The following is a 20,938-nucleotide window of genomic DNA, read 5'->3' as shown; positions in this document are numbered from 1 at the left end:
AGGGAGGAGCAGAGGGAGAGGGAGAGAGAAACTCTAAGCAGAATCCACGTTGAGCATGGAGCCCAACCTGGGGCTGGATCTCAGGACCCTGAGACCACGACCTGAGCCAAAACCAAGAGTTGAATGCTTAACCGACTGTGCCACACAGGCATCCCTCAAATTATTAAGTTTTGACTTGGGAGATTTGTAAATATGAAGCACATTGATTTGTTATGAACAGAATTAAAATCTTCTGATCAAAAACCAAATGTCCTTTGTTTACATAAAATCTTTTAAAAAGAAGAATGTCTTTAGCTTGGTTCAACATATACAGAAAATATATATGTTTTAATATATTTGTTTTGTGAGCTTAGTTTTAAGGACAGCACGGAAAATCGGTACTTACAAGTTTATAGTATTGTGTAATTGCAATCCTTAATGCTTTTCTGAATATATTTCATATTTACATCAAAGAATACAACCTCAGAGAGAATTAATCAGTGCTTTATTTTTCTCATAACTAATGCCAGTGGGCTCACTGTTGGTCATATTCCAGAATCCCAAGCTTTGTTAATGTAGGTTGATTATTATTTTAGATATTACCTTCGTAAACTATCCCAAATCAGGTGCCATCTGAAAAGAAAGGCCTATGATTGCATTTTGGTTAGATAAAAACATGTTTGCTTCTTACGTGAATCAATGTTTCAATAAACCAACAGAAGTCTTGTGACATCAAAAACACCGTGTAATTAGATGCAAGGCCTTTAATGACTGGAATTTCACTTTTTTCTACTTGCTTTCTAGTAGGTTTTGTGGAGATTCGTATGTTAATCATATCAACTGACAAAGAAATTTGAAAAGTTTAAGTTTCCAAACTCATCAATTTATATATTTCAAATATGCACAGTATTTAGATATTAGTTATACCTTAATAAAGCAGTTACCTTTTTTTTTTTAAGTTTTGGTTGATTTTATTTATATGGTCCTGATGCAGAATGGATTTGTGCCTCCACAAATATGACCAAGAAATAAGAATGGCTAAAGAGTAGCTGCATGTTTCTTCACTATTAAGGAGTCAATGTTTTTTGTTAAAATGTTTCCTTTTGTTGGCCTAGCATTCAAGCCAGACACCTATTTGATCTTTGGAGCAGGAAGAAAACAAAAAACAAACCCCCCCCACCAACCAAAAAAAAAAAAAAAAACTAAACAAACAAACTCCAAAACTGGCATCTTTATCAACACTTCTCTATCCTCCCTCCTACCCACACATACCCACTCAGTAACTGATCTATAATTTGGTAGTACTCCAGCTGTACAATGAGATCACGATCCATTCTCTAGCTTCCTGTAGGCAGTATATCTGGTATCACTTGCTTCTTCTTATTGAAATTGGTTAATTATGTTATACTACATACACATCAGAAAAGTTTATTACTTCCTTAGATTTTTGAAAAAGTATATATAAAAAGAAAGCCTTTGAAGTTATTGAGAATAGTTCATTGTTTTTTCATCTACCTTGACACCAGGACAGGTGATAATTTTGTTTATTAAAACGAATCTCATGGATGTGATTCAGTAAACGTGTATGTTAAGAGTGTTAACATATTTTTGTAGTGAGTTAAGTCTTTTATCAAGAGAGGAGAATTGAAATGACTCCATACGACTTCATCCATGTTGTACAAAAAATGTACTTACTGATGAATTTATGAAAAAGACCCTTTCGCTTTCCATTCATTTCCTCTGACAAATGTGAGCTATGAGTTCGTGAACTTCATGATTTAAGGTATGAGTTGTGCGTGGACAGATAAGATCATTTGAAAAGGTACAGCACATATGGATAACACTTCTACAGAAATAATTATGAAAATATAAAAGAGGATCCTACCAATACAGGAAGGCAGAGGATAGTCCCACGCCCTTCTCTCTCCGGTCATGCACTTGAGAAGGCTACTGCCATGGAGAGTATAGCCTGGATTGCATCCGTATATAATAGTGCTACCGGCAAAGTGGCCTTGGTCACTGATCTTGTATCCAAATTGTGGAATGCCAGGATCCTCACAATGTGAAAGTTCAAAACCTGTGATAAGAATACAAAATTATTAAAAGCAACATTAAACAGGAAGATTTAAAATTGTACAGTCTTCTATTGTTTTTAACATAATTATTACTTTTTCCTAATTGTATTACTCTAACAATATTTAATTCTGATAGTTTTCAGTAGCCATAAAGAGTTTTTTTTCTTGAAAATTAGAATTTGCTGTAATTTTATTGAGTGATTTTAATTTTAAACTTTAGCAACGATACCCCATGGTCTAGATAACTGTATCATGGCTTGTTATAGCACTAAGTTTCTTGCTTACCTCAAGTGAATTATGGCTCACAATAAATTCTGACCAATGTGTCTACTAGGATTATATCATCAAAGTCTTAAAATTCAGACAAACTCGTGAAATCATAACTGTCCAATTAACAGGTATGTCCCTTGCAAATATAACTGTAGATCGCTTTACTTTGATAACATTGGAAGGAAATCATAGTCTCATATTAAAAATATAGTTTTTCAAGAGTTAATATAACAGAATTCAGCTTAAAGAACTATGAATTTTTATATTCTACCCTCTCCAAAATATATAGCTTTCAAAAATTCTCACAGGAAAACAAAAACAAAAATGTATCAAAGCTACATGTTGTCATTCTCTGGTGCAAAGAAACCATTTTTGTGTCCAGCAGTTTGGGCTTTCTGAATGAATTTTGCTGGAAACTTGGTTTCCTGAGGTAAGAGTAACCCTGAAGAAGTTAATTTACAACTAACTGTACCAGAAGTGATAAAATGCTGGAGAGCTTTACCTGACTCCAGAGGAGGTTTCTACTTTGAGGGAGAATGTTTATACTTTGAGGGAGAATGAAGCCCAGGGCCTTACAGACATCTCTAGGTTATAATAACCGGAGACATAGCAGGCTAACCTGCCTCTTAGAGATATGTATTTACATTCCAGAGGTTAAAATGAGAGCTCAGGATCCTTTCCATCCCATCTCCAAACAGCATGCGTCTTTCTCCCTCCTTTTGGGAGAGTAGGGGAAGTCAGCTGCCTTAAGCAGAGCAAGTCCATTTTTCTTCATCCCTTGTCCCTGGCCACTCGTGTCAATTTTGCCATCTGATTTCCATCATGTTACTACAGGGGTAAGGACTGGGTCAAAACAGTGGGGGCCACCCTGTTATTATTATTATATTATTTAAGTTATAAGTGTTCATCTGTCTTGGTCCAGAAGGCCTTGTGTGCATATGCAGAATAAAGTCAACAAGAACAAATATTAAAAACCTAACAATCATGGCACAATTCACTATTAAGATTCTGAAAGAACTAGAAAAGGATACTTCATGATTTAAACCAAGCATGATTGTAGTAATCAAAATCTAGGCTCCTTAGCTATGGAGTTCTCATCTTTTTTTTTTTTTAAGATTTTATTTGTTTATTTGAGAGAGAGAGAGCATGCAAGCGGGAGGAGGGTCAGAGGGAGAGAGAGAAGCAGACTCCCGGCTGAGCAGGGAGCCACATGGAGCTTAATCCCAGGATCCTGGGATCATGACTTGAGCTGAAGGCAGACACTTAACCTACTGAGGTGAACCTAACTCCAGGTGCCCCTGGAGTTCTTGTCTTTAGTGTCTTACAAAGTGTATAAATGTAAGGTAAATAATAGAATGAATGTGCCAAAGATAATTCGGTGCGATTTACACCAGTTACAGCTTCTGAGACTAGAGGACTATAAAGAATATTCTAGAGAGCTTCACGAGTTTGGAAAATCTGTGATTTCAAGTCAAATAATGTTGGAGAAAAAGAACTTGTATGTGTGCAAATCATATTATAAACAAAAAGATTTGCATCTCTTTTATAGGCATAGATCTGTGCCCAAATTAATCTAGATTTGAACTAGAAAACAAAAAAGCACGTATTAGCTCAAGTATGTCAAATCACGAATTTGACCATTGACTTCCTAGAATGTCAAAACAGATATTAAATCACCAAAACTTGCATATCTCAAAGTACTGAATATATATGATGATTTCAGTATATTGAGGGATACATCACCTCTCAGAGAACATAAGAAACCCTTCCTACTTTCTTCTTTCGGGCCTTAGCCATTTTTTTTTTTTTTTCCTGCTAACTCATAGAATTACTTTGCACATTTTAATTATTTTACAACCATTTGCTTCTTTTCTTTGTTTTTCTATAGAGTGGAATTATTTCATTCCCCTCCCGCCCTTTTTTCCACAATGCCTTCCCAGCACAAATCTTGGCACATAGAAAGTGTTTAAAGATTTTTGTGAATGAGTGTGGATTTTTAGAGGCAATTATCTTGAGGAGACAACTGAAAAAGAAACTAAAATAATGCTGATGAGAAACCGAAGTTTATGAAACAATTTAAAAAAATCTTCAGGAATTTCCTGTACAGATCAATTTGTGGCAGTTTCATTGGGGTGAAAATATGTTAAAATAAGGCAAATGTAAACAGCTTCAGAAACAGAGCCAAACAAGAAGTTAGAAGTCGTTGACTCAAATTGTGACATATATGAGATATAAAGGATACATGGTCAAGCAAATCAATCTTTCAAATACAGAAGCAGAAATAGCAGAAGCAGTAACTTTAAAATTTCAGGACGCATTACTTTGCATGGATCTGCATACTTAATACTACATTTAAAGTGTCCTTGCTTAAAAATTACAAGTTTGTAATATACCAGACATAATATTCAGTTTATCATTCAAAATGCTGTCACTTCTGAGTTTTATCATATACCATTTATCAAAATAAAAATGGAAATCAAGCTCCTTTTTCAAGATTTATTACCAAATTCATCCTTCCTTAATTTGAATGTTCTGTAAATGTGGTTGGCAATTGCTGGTGATGAGGTAAAATGGAGATATTCTTTGTAAATTAAGATAATTTATAAAACTTTGCATTGTAGATAAAAATGCACATGGACAATAGTATATAAGCTACAAAGCACAACATAATTTAGTCCAATTTGGTAGAATTATTGTTGCTTATTCATAAATATTCAGATCTGTCTTATCTTTATGGAAACATTCAGCTGCCAGTCTTTTCGTTGAAAAGCTCAAATACTTGAAACTGACAATTAAATAAAGATTTGCATCTCTTGTATGAAAAATCCCATATACCGTAAATATTCACCATTCCTCCTGAAATTTGATACTCTGATGAAATGAAAATTTCTAGAGCACAAAATGAACTGAAAATCCCCATTACCTAAATCCTTTTGACCTAATGAATGACTTTTAAACTGAGATTTAATTCCTTTCCTGCCGCCATTAGTATAAGGATTTCTAATTTATTTTTCAGTCATTATTTGAAACCCACAAAAGAATACCAAGAATAACATAACAACTTCACCATTTGGCTCTATCAGATTCTAGTATCATAGTGGCTACAGATTAATATTAATATTATTTCAGATTAGTTTTCAGATTAATAGTCATATTAATTGATTCATATTCACATATTATTAAGAAATAAATATTATAAAACAAGTTAAAACTCCTTTTTGTTCTCCTCTCATCCTTTTCTGGTTTTTCCCTACCAGGAGCTAGCAAATATTCTGAATTAGTATATTATTCTCACACCTATTTTATATTTTTATCACGTATCTACATATCTATGAATAACATAGTATGTTTTGCACTTATACATTTTTAAAAAGTTTATTTATTTAACAGAGAGAGAGAGAAAGAGAGAGAGGGCATGTGAGCATGAGTAGGGAGAGAGATAGAGGGATAGTGACAATCAGACTCCCCGCTGAGCAGGGAGCCTGGACCTGGGGCTGCATGCACCCCAGGACCCTGAGATCATAACCTGAGCCAAAGTCTGACACTTAACCAACTGAGCCACCCAGGCATCCTGTAACTATTTATACATTTTATAAATTATAAAATTATTTTTAAATTTCTTCTGAGGCTTTATTTATTGCCCAGCATTATATTTTAACCTTTACACACACACACACACACACACACACACACACACACACACACACACACACACATCACATCACACATACACCTTTTATTCATTTTAACTACTCTGTGGTATTCCATGAGTAACATACTCCAAAATTTATTTATTTATTTTCCATCTGATGAGCATTTACATTGTTTCCAATTATTCCCTGCTACAAAAAGGCTATACTTTTTTGTCTCCTTTTGCACATTACTAACCCATGTAGGGATCCAGAGTTCATTTTGTCCTAAGATTCCACCAAATCTGCTAATCTGCTTTATAACTTCTGCCTTGGCCTACTGAAAGATTGTTGAATTCCTACCTCAACATAATTCTGTGCAATTTGTTTATGAGCAATAGCTATGTATTCACATGGGGTAATGTCACATGGTCAGCAGAACAGTAATACAATAAGGCAGATGGCTTACAATATAAATATTTGAAAACTCAGGCTTTGAATGTAAGTCAGCATTTCTGATGGAACTTAAACCAAGAAGACCTTTATATGCTTTATTTTTTTTGAAATTCAGTTAAAATGTAAATATGTACTTAATATTTTAAAAGTTACATTTTAAGAGTATTTAATGGTGAATGAAGATACGTTAGATCTAGTATAGACCAAAACTAAGAACTTTCAGTTGTTAAATAAAAAGGAAATAGGTTGTTAATAAGGGAACTGAGAAAGCATGTTGGCTAAATACAGTAAAGAATGATATCCTTTCTGAAACTAAGACCATCAAATTTTAAATAATAATGCAAGGAAACAAATAAAGATTAGATTATCCTATCATTTTAATCTCTACTGAATTCTTTGGTGGATTTGGTTCATAATATTTCGTGGAATAATCTATAAGAATTTTATTTAATGGGGCGCCTGGGTGGCTCAGTTGGTTAGGCGTCTGCTTTCGGCTCAGGTCATGATCCCAGGGTCCTGGGATCGAGCCCCACATTGGGCTCCTGGCTCAGCGAGGAGCCTGCTTCTCCCTCTCCCTCTGCCTCTCTCCCTGCTCATGCTCTCTCTCTCTCTCTATCTCTGCATCTCAGATGAATAAATAAAATCTTAAAAAAAAAAAAGAATTGTATTTAATGTTTGATTACTAAATTCTACTTAGGCCGTGAATCTTGCAAGAAAATGTCTCATTTTAGAATTCCTTATATTTATTTTTAAAGATTTTATTTATTTATTCATGAGAGACAGAGAGAGAGAGAGGCAGAGAGAGAGACGCAGAGAGAGAGAAAGGCAGAGGGAGAAGCAGGCTCCCAAGGAGCAGGGAGCCTGATGCGGGACTCGATCCCAGGACTCCAGGATCATGACCTGAGCCGAAGGCAGACGCCCAACCATCTGAGCCACCCAGGCGCCCATAGAATTCCTTATATTTAAATGAGGATGTATACAAAGTAGAATGTCAACTTTGCCACTCTAAAATTTGCAAGTGGGGAAAAAAAATAAATAAAATTCACAAGCAAGAAATTGTCCACAGTCATGCACAACAGCTGTGATAATCCTCTTTGATTCAGACATAATATAGAATATAATAGGAATAAAGAGAAGAAGGTATTAAATGACTACACATTCCTTTATTCTCACTAGTCAAACTAATAAAAAAAAGGCACAAACTTATTCCTCACTAGTCAAACTCTATGAAACATATCAAACTTTGAAACCACAAACTTTATAAGAATGGTTTAAGAAGACAATCCTTACAGTTTTCAGTATATAGAAGTAAAACATTTCAACAAGCAAATTTTGGAAATGATTGATATGCATTTCCAACAAGAGGAATCAGAGATATGGTAAATATTTTTTTTTAAATTTCTGATGGTCTAAATCCTATGTATAAAGTTCTGAGTAGAAAACATTACAGATTTTCCTATATTTTAATCTGTTGGGCCTGAAAAAGTGAGCGATATTTTTAAATAGGCTAGTTTGTGTCTTGCACATCATAGATTTGTACATTATTCTGGGATGGTGAGATTCAGCTTTGCCTGAACATTAATTTTTTTTAAAGATTTTATTTATTTATTTGAGAGAGAGAGAGAGAAAGAGAAACAGCATGAGAGGGGAGAAGGTCAGAGGGAGAAGCAGGCTCCCCGTTGAGCCGGGAGCCTGATGTGGGACTCGATCCCAGGACTCCGGGATCATGACCTGAGCCGAAGGCAGTCGCTTAACCAACTGAGCCACCCAGGCGCCCATGAACATTAATTTTTAACTATCAGCCATTTGGTATTTGGCCAAACTGTATAGTTGGTGTATTCTAGATACATCTAGGAATGGAATTTTACTAGATATTGCCAAATTACTCTCCTAGGTGACTTTACCAACTTGCATTCCCCAAAGTTAAAAGAATTTCATGTTCTTCAAATTGCCATCAGCATATAGTATTGTAGAGCATTTTAATTTTTACTAACTTCATGAATATGTAATAACATATTATTTTAGGTTTTTTTTTCAATTTCTATTAAGCATTTTTTTTGTTTGCTTATTGCCTACCTGAGGCTACTTTCATGTGAAATTTTCTTTTCATTTTCCTATTAATTTATAGGATTCCTTTCCATAGAGTTTACATTTTTCTGTTATATATATATATATATATTGTAAATATTTCCTAAAAATGTCTCATCTTTCTACTTTGTTCATGGGGTGTTTTGTTATAGAAGCATTTAAAAAAATAAATGATGGGGGCGCCTGGGTGGCTCAGATGGTTAAGTGTCTGCCTTCAGCTCAGGTCATGATCCTGGGGTCCTGGGATTGAGCCCCACTTTGGGCTCCTGGCTCAGCGGGGAGTCTGCTTCTCCCTCTCCCTCTGCTTCTCCCCCTGCTTCTCCCCCTGCTCATGCTCTCTCTCTCTGTATCTCTGTGTCTCAAACGAATAAATAAAATCTTTAAAAAAAATAAAATAAATGATGACTGGGGTTTGGTCAGGAAAATAGAAGGCACTTAGACATTTTGAATTGCTAAGATTCCATACAAGAAATAGGTACATCTTTATTCCTCTTGTATTGAGGGAAAATACAAGAAATGCAGACAGAGTGAAGGTCAGAAGACCACTGCTGGCTTTCAGGACATCTTGGAGTTCAAGGAAGCTGCTGCCACATAAAACCATCTGTCAGCCTCACACTCCCACCTGTCAGCCTCACACTCCCACCTGCCACACCGATAGACAATAATGCTTCTCCATCCGTTCCACCTGGCGGCTCTCACAGGACTGCATTTAATCGGCAGAATCTAAGTAGAGATCTTCGCTGGCCAGGGTATGGGAAATACAGGTTTTTAGTCTCTACACTTCAGGGAAGTGCTTAGAAGGGCAGAGATGTTACTGATTATTGACAGGTTTTTGCTTGTATATCTTGTTTTAGAAATCTTACTCCACCTGAAAGACACCGCTGTTCTAGGCCACACTTTTTTCCCTAAATATTTTATTTTATTTATTTTTGTAAAGATTTATTTGAGAGAAAGAGATAGTGAGAGAGAGCACGATTGGCGGCGGGGAGAGGGAGAGGGAGAAGCAGCCCTGAAGAGGGGCTCATCCCAGGACCAGGGATCCTGACCTGACCCAAAGGTCAGATGCTTAACCGACTGAGCCATTCAAGTGCCCCTTTTTCCTAAATATTTTAATGTTTTTATACTCCCATGTAAGTCTTCAATCCCCCCAAAATTAATTTTTATGTAAGGAGTATATTAGTAGTCTTTAGATATTTAAGTTCAAAACTTACAAAGCTTTTGGGACGTCAAAGTTATAAAAATGACAGTGACTTTGTTATTTTATTATGAAGAACTATCTAATATTATCTATGTAAGTGACAGATAATCAAGAAATATTTCTTTAATATTTTAGCTAGAATACCTTATATTACATAATGCAGCATTAGTCAGTACTTCCTTTATTACCTGGTTAATTCCAAGTTTTAATGAAGAAATGTCAAATGCATCTGTTAAGTGTTTATGGGACACAGAACAACATGCAATAACTTTGTTGCTCCCTTGTAATTTACTTATCCAACTATATCCAAAGAATAAAGTTAGAGGTTTTTTTTCATGATTAACACTGCCAACAACATACTAGTAATTAAAGAGTTTAAATAAGAATAACTTATTATATATTTATAAGGTTAGTACACAAGAAAAGGCATCACAAATTAGCTAATGCCCATCATTAATTTGAATATAAAATTTGTAATGTGCATGTTCCATGTGGATTACTGAATCATTTCAAACAACAAGACTGGGAGGCTAAAAGGGTCCAAATATAGCTGAACTTTTTCCCTTGGGATAATGAACATTTCTCCAATGGGCTTTTTAGCAAATTAAATGTGCAGAGGTGATAACAAGAGGCCCAGAGATAGTGTCTAATGTCTGGGCATCATGGCCGTTTACCAGATCAGCTTTTGAGAAGACAATGCTATAATCCATCAAAAAAGGTGCGCTTTAGCTCCATAATGGATGGTTGTTTAAAATACCCAATTACTTTCTACTGAATGAAAGTGGGAGAACTACAAATGAATAGAGCTAAAAGAATCTGCAATGAAGCATAACTTCAAGACATAAAGTTTAAAGACTACACAAACAACATAAAAGACAGTAGGTCTAAGTTATTCCCTAATTGTTAAGTTTAGCCAATAAGAAAGCATTCCGATTCTCAGGCGTAAAATGATGAAAGTGTCTTTGGAAAGAATTACATTTACTTTTTAAAATATTATTTGTTTTTACATTTACATTAACAATAAAAAATAATAAATCCATGGAATTTCAAATATAAAACATCCCAAACTTGGGTTGGAGGTAATATAGTACGGTGATTAAGAGGCAGAGCCCTTCAGTTCAATTTCTGTATCTGTACTTGATAGCTTTGTGACCTTGGGCAAGAAGCATAACTCTTGTGTGCTTCCTTTTCCTCTTCTTCTTCTTCTTTTTTTTTTTAAAGATTTTATTTATTCATTTGCGAGAGAGACAGAGAGAGAACAAGCAGGGGGAGAGGCAGAAGGAGAGGGAGAAGCAGACTCCCCGCCGAGCAAGGAGCCCGATGCGGGACTCGATCCCAGGACCCTGGGGTCATGACCTGAGCCAAAGACAGACACTTAACCATCTGAGCCACCCAGGCACCCCGTTTTCCTCTTCTTCCAACTGGGGATAATAGTTCCTTCCTCATAGGGTTATATCTTATACCTAGTAGAGAGTAGATAAATGTTAGTTGTTATTTTTAACTCTAATATTTAAAGATACGCTAGTGTTGAAAGGTCTCTCTGTATCTTTTAGGTAAAACTCAACCCCTCACTATAGTCTACCTCACCCCTGCCTAGCTTCCACTTTTTTATTTTGTCCCATTCTCCTTGCTCATTCAGTTCTACCCACACAAGTTAAGCTCAGGTCTCTCTTGAGCCTTTGCACTTAATGATCTATCTGCCTGGCACCCTCTGCCCACAGATCTGTCTGTGGTTGTCCCTTCTTATAATTCCTATATCAACTCAAGTAATACCTCTTCTGAGATGAAGTCCCTGAACCAACTAGCTACAGTAGCCCCATCTCCTATATTATCTTTCCAATTGCTTGGTTAGCAGTCTCTTATCCTTTCCTCTTGTCTTTCTTTTCTGTCTTGTCCCACTAAAAATTAGCTCCATATGAGCAGGAACTTTGTATTATTCACTGTTCTCTTTATCTCCAGGGCATAAAACATTCCAGAGGGGAAAGACAAACTATGATTCCATAATAAATATAAACTCAGTACAGTAATAAAAGGGAAGATAAGACATATGACCAAATAGAAATGGCATTTCTACAGCTTAGCCTTCAGTGAGAGAGATTCAGTGAAAGACACTGGATTTACAGCTGCCTTCTTGAAATGTGCATTGAGGGGCTGAAGTCTGGTCAGGCTATCCTATCAGGTTTTTCTGAGTTCTATTACAGAGTGATCCAGAACAGAGTGATACTTTAAGATGGATACTATAATGATATCTTAATTTCTGATATGTTCTTCCAGCTTTAGAAGGAGATGGTAGTTTTCTCTCTCTTTACTCTCCCATTCTCTCCAGGAAATGCAGCTATGCCTTTAGGGGTCACAGGGAAATTGTCGACTAATTTGTATTAAAAAAATATGCTTTGTCTATATCTTTATTTGGGATGAGTTTCAGATTTCTCCAGGGCAAGAGCATCTGATAGCCATTAATTTGAGAAGAATGGAAGAAGGGCCTGACTCTAAGAGGGAGTTAATTCTGAGAGGTTGAGTAGTGGGATTGATTCGCTAATGGTAGTCAAGGTCTGACCAAGTTTATCATGCCGTTTTACACTCAACCAGTGTAGCTATCTAGGTTTCAATTGTTCTAGTCAAACTAGATAGAGCTGACTGAGAAACTTATCTGGGAGAAGGATATCCCCACAAAGGCTAAATACGATTATTCTTGACAACTCTTAATGTTATGTTTCTGTTATGTTTATCTTAATGGATAATGACTGAAGAGATTTAATTTACTTTAGAAAAATAAAGGAATGGGAGGGTTTGTCCCTTCAAGTGTGGTGTAGCATTTTCACAAGTATGTATATAATTTATTTATTGATGAAGAAGAGTGAAAGAAGCTCACTGTCTTCTTAGTGTAGTAGAGCTAAAATTATTAATAATGGGTAAATCAAATGCTTTTCCTTTCTAAACACCCAAGAGCCTGGGCTTCCATAATACCATAATACCATTAATCGGAGAGGCATATATTTGATGCAACATCTATGGATTTTTTTTTTTTTTTTGGAATAACTGTTAGAGTTGTATATTGTAGTAGACACTGTACGTTGTATTCTCAATATCTCTTCTCTTCTTCCTCACAAACAACCTGATTTTATTCCCAGCAGTAACAGAATCGTATCAGGCAGTCTAACATGGTGGTCTAATCCTAAGTCAATTATTTAGTCTGCCAAATAATTCATTTCCCAGCTTGCCTTACTGGGAAATCCAGGTATAACCTCATGGCTCAGTTTTGAACAGAGAGATAAGAGAATGTCTGACAGAAGAATTGCATTCCTGATAAAGGAGCATTTGTGGTTGCCACTACCTGTTCCCTCTTTCTCCCTGCCTTGAATATGCCTGGAGTTAAAGTAGCGTCTTGTGACCATATCACAAGCATTAGGACAAAAAAATGGACACTCTAGGGATGCCAGAGAAGAGGGCTAGGGGCAGGACACTTGTTGCCTAGGTTGGACAGTTGAGTCAAGAACCTACCTACCTGTTTCTCATCTTTTGTCTTATATGAGAAAAATAAATCCTGTTTATTTAAGCTATGGTTAGGTTTTCCATTACTTGAAACCAAAAGCAACATCTCAACTACTGTTTCCACGGGTCCATTATATAATCTTAATGATTATATAATGAATGGGCCAATAAGACAGTTGAAATAAAATGCACCTTAAAAAGTTCTGTTCTTTAAAATATTTCCTCAATTTTTTCTCAGCCAAATGTTTGTTTCTCTCTACCTAAAATTGAAAATAACCAGGCAACCACACAAGGCAACAAAATGGACAACAGAAAGACAGAGAGTGACCATCATTGGATAAGATACCTGTCATTAGATAAGGGTGGTCATAAAAGGCCTGTTTGTGTTAACACTAGAATTGTGAGGAGCTAGGTAAATGGGATTAGTCCGAATTGGATCATTTGCAGTATTTGCCTTGAATGTGCTTAACAGGATCTTTCTATAGCAGTCTCTGTGCCTTTATCCTATTCTCTTTACCTGGTATACTCCCCACCATTTCTTTTTTTGCAACCCACCAACCCAACCTGTAATACCATCGCATTTATGAATCCTTACTTGATCTGCCCTAGAGCCAACTGTTCTCTCTTCTGTCTCTAATTCTCTTAATGGGAATCCCAGGAACTCCTCTACATCACAAAGGGTTCTCTCAGATGTTTCAGAGGCTAAGTTTGGATAATTGTAAGGAGGAACATAACACAGAATGGCAGGGTGGAATTAGATTTAGAAATAACCAGATACAAGGATTCATACACAAAAACATGGTCTTTTACATTTTCCCCCATGTTTGGGCACCTTAGCAAATTCTTTTATGTTAAGAAATTAATTACTGCCTCTAAGAAGTTTATGAATATTTAAAATATGTGCCCTTGTAGAATCTTCTTCTATAATACAAAAGCATTTTATAAAATCAGTATTCAGACCACATGTTAATTTACTAAGAATATGTAAAGAGATGCAACTGAACTAAAACTGACTACAGACATGAAGAGAGGAAATGGCCCCCTGAAGAAATAGGCACAATATGTTTGCAATAAAGTGTAACGACAGTACAGTGTGATAACTTATATTAGTTGAGAACAGAAATTTCTGCAAATGAAATGTTACCAAGTAAGCTAACTCTGACTGAAGGAGTCAAGGTAAGTAAGCATCAGTGGGAAAAGATCAAAGATGAGTCTTAAAGTTCAAAGTCTCAGTTGATGCTTCGGTTTGGGGGGCACACCAATAACAATTGTTAACCTGTAAGAGAAAGCAGCCTGGCACAGGTGCTATGGCTGGAAACAAAAACGTATTTGGAGGGTGGGAATAAGTTTCCATCAAAGCTAGGAAATCAGGGGTTAGCTATTAAGAAAATGCAGATATGGAGAAAGATTGCCATTGTCAAAATCAGAAGTAACCCCTTGGAACAAATACAATTAAGGACAGATGGGTTACTAATTCCAGGACTCTTCCCAAAAGGGGCTCAGAACACCGTTGTTGATTCAGAAAATCAGAGGACCCTTCACTGACCTGGTGATATCCACCGACAACTTGGAAGTAGGCTATACATTTCAGTTCCAGATCTGAGACGGAAACATTTTAGTTTCAGTTCTGAGACTGAAAAATATTTATAGATGTATATCTACCCTTTAAAAAAAATAATTGCTTTTATAGTCTCTTCCCCATTCTACAGCTTTCCATCTTCATAATGACACACATTCTATAATGAACAACTAGAGTCATTAAGAAAAGAAGAGTGATTTCAAATATTTGCTTTTTTTAAGATGTCTCTTTTGACATGTAGGAGCTCATACCAATGACAATAAGATCAATCATTTGACTCATTCTAGACACCTAACCACCCCACACAATTTTAAATGCAGGTATGTCCTACAATGTCTAATATCTTTGCACCAATAATCTCACGTTACATAGAATTTAAATATCCAGAAAGGAAATCTAGGTTTTTTTCCTATGACACCCATTAACATTTTAGATGAGGACAAATGCAAAATGATGCAGAGCAAAGAAAGATCATTATGTAAACAGTGAGCCATGACTTGAAAAATGTCAGCAATTCTGTTAGAAAACAGAGAAAGGGGCAGAGAAAAGCAGATTGAAAAAATGTGCCCTTCTGAGCAGATCACAAATTATATTTGAGCAATAATTGTCAATACTATAACTTTTATATATCACATAGTATGGACAACATACTATGTGATATACATAGTAATATCTGTAAACACAATTTGCTTGGTTTTTCATTAGTCTTTGGACGTACTTCACAAAAAATTGCATTGTACACAACAGTTCTCAGGATTTAAAAATATGAATTGAACATTCATTCTGTTAATTTAGGTTTTGTTATGATAATGATGTAACAATTCTAGCACAGGTAGATAAAAGCCTTGAAATAAACAGGGAGCAAGAGTAATCTCTTACTTATATGCATCAAATTTTTAAATACAATACAATTTTAAAATAATATACTCTCTTGTCTCCTACTTCTCATATCATTAAGAAAGAATATTTTCACAAACAATAATTTGATTCAAATTCCCTTCAGGATCCCCTATCTTTGATACTGTAATAATTTTAATTTTCCAGTTTCTGTAATAGTTTCCATTCATCTGACTTCTTGAGAAAATTTATAGGGGTCATTAGATCTTTTTCAAATATTCTAAAAGTAAAGATTTCTGAAGGTTGCTGCTTAGTTGATTTTGCTAAATTAAATGACCATTCTGCACTTCCAAGAACTGATTTGATCTGATTCTTAATTTGTTAAACACACAGCCAGTTTTACATGAGCTTTACTTTCTTAGTGTACTGTTTTTCTTAGTGTACTGTCTTACAGAGTAGAAACTCAATAAGTATATTACTTCAATATAATTTATTGTTGATAGATATAATAAGTCTGTTTCCTATATTATGACACTGGTAAAATAAATTCAGTTAATTCATTTAACACTTGATATAACCCATCAACCCATGGTTCTCAGTCTTTGAACTCCTACTTGTTTAATTGTCAGAATAGCCAACTGAAGTATAATGCAATAGTTCTGTATGAATTTATTTTTAATAAAGCAATTCAACACAAAAGCAAAACAAAATAAAAACTCTAATGTACACTCATCTGAAACCATCCAGTTACCTTTAATGACTGTCCAACATATAAATACCACACATTGCAAACATTGAATTTTTATCTATTAAAAAAATAAATTATATTTTTAAAATGTTGGATGGGGAGAATACTGCTATTTTAAAGATACGTAAATAAATAAGCCACAAATTACTTAACCATTCTGAACCTTAGTTGTTTCAATGTGAAATTGCAACAGTTAGAACACCTGTAATTTATGGAATTGTTAAGGTCACATAAAATATATATAGAAGGTAGTTTTACACTTCAAATTCATGATCATTGTTGGGTATTATTTCATCTGGTAAATTGCAATTATTTAATAAATACTCAGCCTCAGTGTTTGGCCATTTTTTTCTTCCAAAATACTTACTGGTATAGACAAGTTGAAAACCTTCATCTGTCCCTTCAGAATCAGAATTAAATTCTAGCCAGAGCTGATTTGAAGTACTGCTAAGTGTCAATCCTCGCATAGATGCGCCACTAAATGCACCTAGTAGATGAGTCGTTTTATCTTTTCCGTCATAAATCTGCAAAAACATTTATAATTAAAAATGTAAACATGCCAATAAAAACCAATTCCAATAATATGTTTATATTTATGAGGAAGAGGAAATTATCGTATTCTTCCTAAATCAGATCAGTCATGTTCCCCAAGGACAATTACATATATTAATTCCTACGTATATTAAGCTAAGAAAGTTAGAATCCACATGGATAATTTTAAAATTCCAAGCTCTGTATGCCTTAGGTACTCATATAACTTTTGGTCTTATTATAAATATAATGCTTTTTTTTTTTTTATGGCAGGCATTTCAAATTGAGGATATCTACAGAAAGACTGGTTTCCAAGGTTGGTTGGTTGTTTTTCTGCAACTTGCTCAAGAGGGTCAAGTACCTGTTTTTCTAATAACATAAGTAATATAAAATATACTTGTTTCTTTTGCAATTTCTATAATTTACCAATTTCCTTTAACTTAATCCATTTTGACATGTAAAAAATATTAAATGAGTACCAAATGCTTTTAGAAACTAATTTAACAAGACAAAAACATACAAAACAAAACTGATGAGTTCTCAAACATCCCCATGTAAATCTCATTCTTCTGAATGTGTAACTTCTCATTAAATTCTAATTTGCTTTTCTTTTATCAGTTCATTATAGACATCTCTCCAGGTCAGTAGATACAGAGCCTGCGTTTTGAGAGCTGTGCAACATTTCACACAGTGACACTACCACAACTATCATTCCCACATTAATAAATTGAAGTTTTTTGTTACTAAGAGCAATACTGAAATAAACACCTGTTACATATACCTCACATTTTTTTTGGTACTTGTGTTTTCATAAGAAAATTTCCAATATATGGGATTTTTGAGCTAAAATGTTCAGATATAGCCATATTATTTCCAAAAAGGTATACAGAAATTAAGTGGAAGGTTTACCAACATTGCATTTTACCATTCTTTTGCCTTTAGGCATGAATTTTCAATGGAGTACTTACGCTCCACTCTTCCAAGGCAGTGAAAATTGGTTCTTGCTTGTGATGAAGTCTTATGTATTACAATGATTAGTAGTGCTACAGAGATCACTCTATCTGACCAATTTTATCCCATAATCTTTAGTTTCATGGGGTTGGGGGCTCATTAGATGAATGATAATGAACAGAAAAAGTTGAGAAATGCTGCTCAAAGTTACTTATCTCCTTCTTGAAACTGCTTTACTTCTAACCTGGTATTAGTGTAAAAATTATGTTGCTGAACTCCTAAACCAGTGAACTTGCCATAATACCAGTGTTCCCCCAAAGTGGTATTCATCATGTTCATGTTCATGTCATGTAAAAGAAAGCAGTTAGATGGAATGCAATGGAAAGTTTCATTATTATTATGTTAACCTGCGTGATAGAATTTTCTTGGGCTAAATTTTTGGGTTTAATTTGATAATCTATGTAGAATGTTTTCTATAATTTATAAATGAAAATTCTTATGTAGTTTTTATATTTTTTCCTTTTTTTCAAATTATCTTTATCAGGTTTTTTTTGTTGTTGTTGTTTTTTAAGATTATTTATTTATTTATTTGACAGAGAAAGACACAGCGAGAGAGGGAACACAAGCAGGGGGAGTGGGAGAGGGAGAAGCAGGTTTCCCGCCAAGCAGGGAGCCCAATGCGGGGCTCCATCCCAGGACCCTGGGATCATGACCTGAGCCGAAGGCAGACGCTTAACGACTGAGCCACCCAGGTGCCCCTCTTTATCAGGTTTTAGTATTCAATTTATGTTAACTTAATAAAACAGATAGGGAAATTTTCACTATATTTCTAATATCTGGATTATTCAAATAAATAACGAGACTTTTTTATTTACAGGCTTAAGATTTTTTCAACTCAAGAAACTATCTTTGAGTTTTTGTTTAATTACTCCTTATTTATATGATCCTTTTATTTTCCACCTAGAATGCCTATTACTTGTATATTAAGTCTCCAAAACTGTATTGTAATTCTCCTATCTTTTCTCTTCACATCTATCTTTCCCTCTGTATTGTAAACAATCTTCCACTGGATCTTCCACATGAACAATTAGATTTTCAGCAGTGACTAATCTCTTTTTAGGGCTTCTATTAAAATCTTAAATTTTAGGGATGCCTGGGTGGCTCAGTCCATCGGTTGCCTGCCTTCAGCTCAGGTCATGATCCCCGCATTGGGCTCCTTGCTGGGTGGAGAGCCTGCTTCTCCCTCTGCCTGCCGCTCCCTCCTGCTTGAGCTCTATCTTTCTCTGGCAATTAAATAAATAAAATCCAGAAAAAAAAATTATTTAAAATCTTAAATTTTAAAATCATTGGTCAAGCTTTAGAAAGTCTCTCTTCTCTCTCAGCACTCTAATTGCATTATCTTGATTTTTTCAAAAATTTTAAATTTATTCTTAAATTTCTCTTAATGTTCCCACAGTTTGATTTCAATGTAAACCACCAGTTCTGTGCATTTAATTTGGTCTTTCTTCCCTCCAGTTACTGAATTCCTCTTAAGTATGTATTTATGTACCTTTTGCTATTTATAGGATTTTATTTCCTTATTATTGATATAGGATTTAAGTGTTATAAAGACTAGAGATAAAATTTTATTTAACATGCTATAAAAATGTAGCTTGTGTTCAGGGCCCCTGGGGGTCCTCTTCAAATCACATTACCCTATGTCTTTTCTGCACAGGAATTTTGAAGTCTCTATTACCAGGACCTTCTGCTCTTTCCCTTTGTCATTTAGGGAATCTGCAGCTTCATATGCACCTCCAGGCTCCACCAGCTTATTTACTGTATTAGCACAGAGAGGAAGGTAGAAATAGAGGGAGAAAGTTGAGAGCTGAACTCAAGCCACCATGGTCATGGAATTCCTAAAAGAAAACATTTTACTGTTCTCTCCCTTCTTTTGCAAGGTCTTTCTATCAACTAAAAACAGAAAACAACAATTAAAAAAAAGTGGGTTGACTGTTTAAAGCACTAGATAGAGGGCTGCATGGACAAATTTCCTAAAATTATACAGAAGTACCTTGAACCCCCTGGTGGAACTTACCGGACAAATAATTTTCTGTTTTAGTTATCAGCAAGGAGTTATTTATCTTCAACAAAGCTGAACCAAATGTTGAGGTTTGTTAGCTCAGGAATTATGTTTTTTGATTACATAAGAGTCAACTTTTGATTTCTTAAGGATAGTAGTCACCAGTGATAATTCAGAGACAAAGCAACATGCTTGCTGGAAAACCCTCTTGTGTCTGTGAGTTTCAAATGTTCAACATTCTCAGAAGCTGCTTTTGAATACATTTATTTTATGACTCTATATATAATATAGTTCATAAGTTCTAAATTTAGAGCTATACATTCACAACCAAACCATTTAACCAGCAGATCCAGTGGATCTTATTTGTGGTTAATATTGTCTAGGTAACCCCAAAGAATATTTTCCTTTTATTTCCCTTACTTTTCACCAGCATGTAACTTCATTCTTATGTTAAATATAAATAATTGTTTCTTGGATTCAACTAGTCTGCTTTTATGCATGGATACACTGTAGGAACTTCATTTCTCAAAAATAGCCAAATAAAGGGGCGATATAAATTAAACAACTAATTGATGTCAATGAGTAAACAGAAATTGGTTCTTGAATTCTGTTTTTAATTTTTTTTAAAGTCTCTCCTAATGTTTTTCTTAAATTTTCAGTGGTAATAAAACAAAAAAAAAAAGTTGAATCATAGGAGAAACCCTCACTTTACACATGAAAATCATTTTTATGTAACAATGTTAAAAAAGTAACAAAATAAATCAACTCATATTTAGTTCTATGCACAGTACTAGGTGCTGGGAATAAAATTTAAAAAAATCAACACATCATTCTTAAACTGAAGGGAATTTAAAAAATATTGTCTGTCCCCAGAGAGATATTTACATTGTGTCTTTCTACTTTTTAAGCTAGAAGCATACCTTTTCTTTTTCAAAAGAAACTGTCTTTAAGAGATCATTTGTAATGTTGGTGATTAACATAACAATAACAAAATTTAAAGAGAAAAAAACAAAAAAAATAAGACATCATTTTAAAAATAATGATTG

At 34.8% G+C, this 20,938-nt stretch overlaps 1 protein-coding gene across 4 annotated transcripts in view; it reads right to left on the bottom strand.

Annotated features, from left to right (window-relative positions):
* CSMD3 (CUB and Sushi multiple domains 3) overlaps window positions 1-20,938 on the bottom strand; it is a 1,163,243-nt gene that overhangs the window by 297,865 nt on the left and 844,440 nt on the right. For all 4 annotated transcript variants that reach the window (XM_028122520.1, XM_088023099.1, XM_028122521.1 and 1 more), the window contains 2 exons: window positions 16,719-16,875; window positions 1,865-2,056 (listed from right to left, as the gene is read on the bottom strand). In XM_028122520.1, the coding sequence (XP_027978321.1) occupies window positions 1,865-2,056; window positions 16,719-16,875 (349 nt within the window). The remainder of the gene's footprint in view (window positions 1-1,864; window positions 2,057-16,718; window positions 16,876-20,938) is intronic.

The sequence above is a fragment of the Eumetopias jubatus genome, unplaced genomic scaffold (assembly GCF_037043125.1).
Source record: "Eumetopias jubatus isolate StellerSeaLion01/CBP00866 unplaced genomic scaffold, mEumJub1_p1.0 scaffold_4, whole genome shotgun sequence".
Lineage (NCBI taxonomy): Eukaryota > Metazoa > Chordata > Mammalia > Carnivora > Otariidae > Eumetopias > Eumetopias jubatus.
This window is presented reverse-complemented; position numbering and strand designations above follow the sequence as displayed.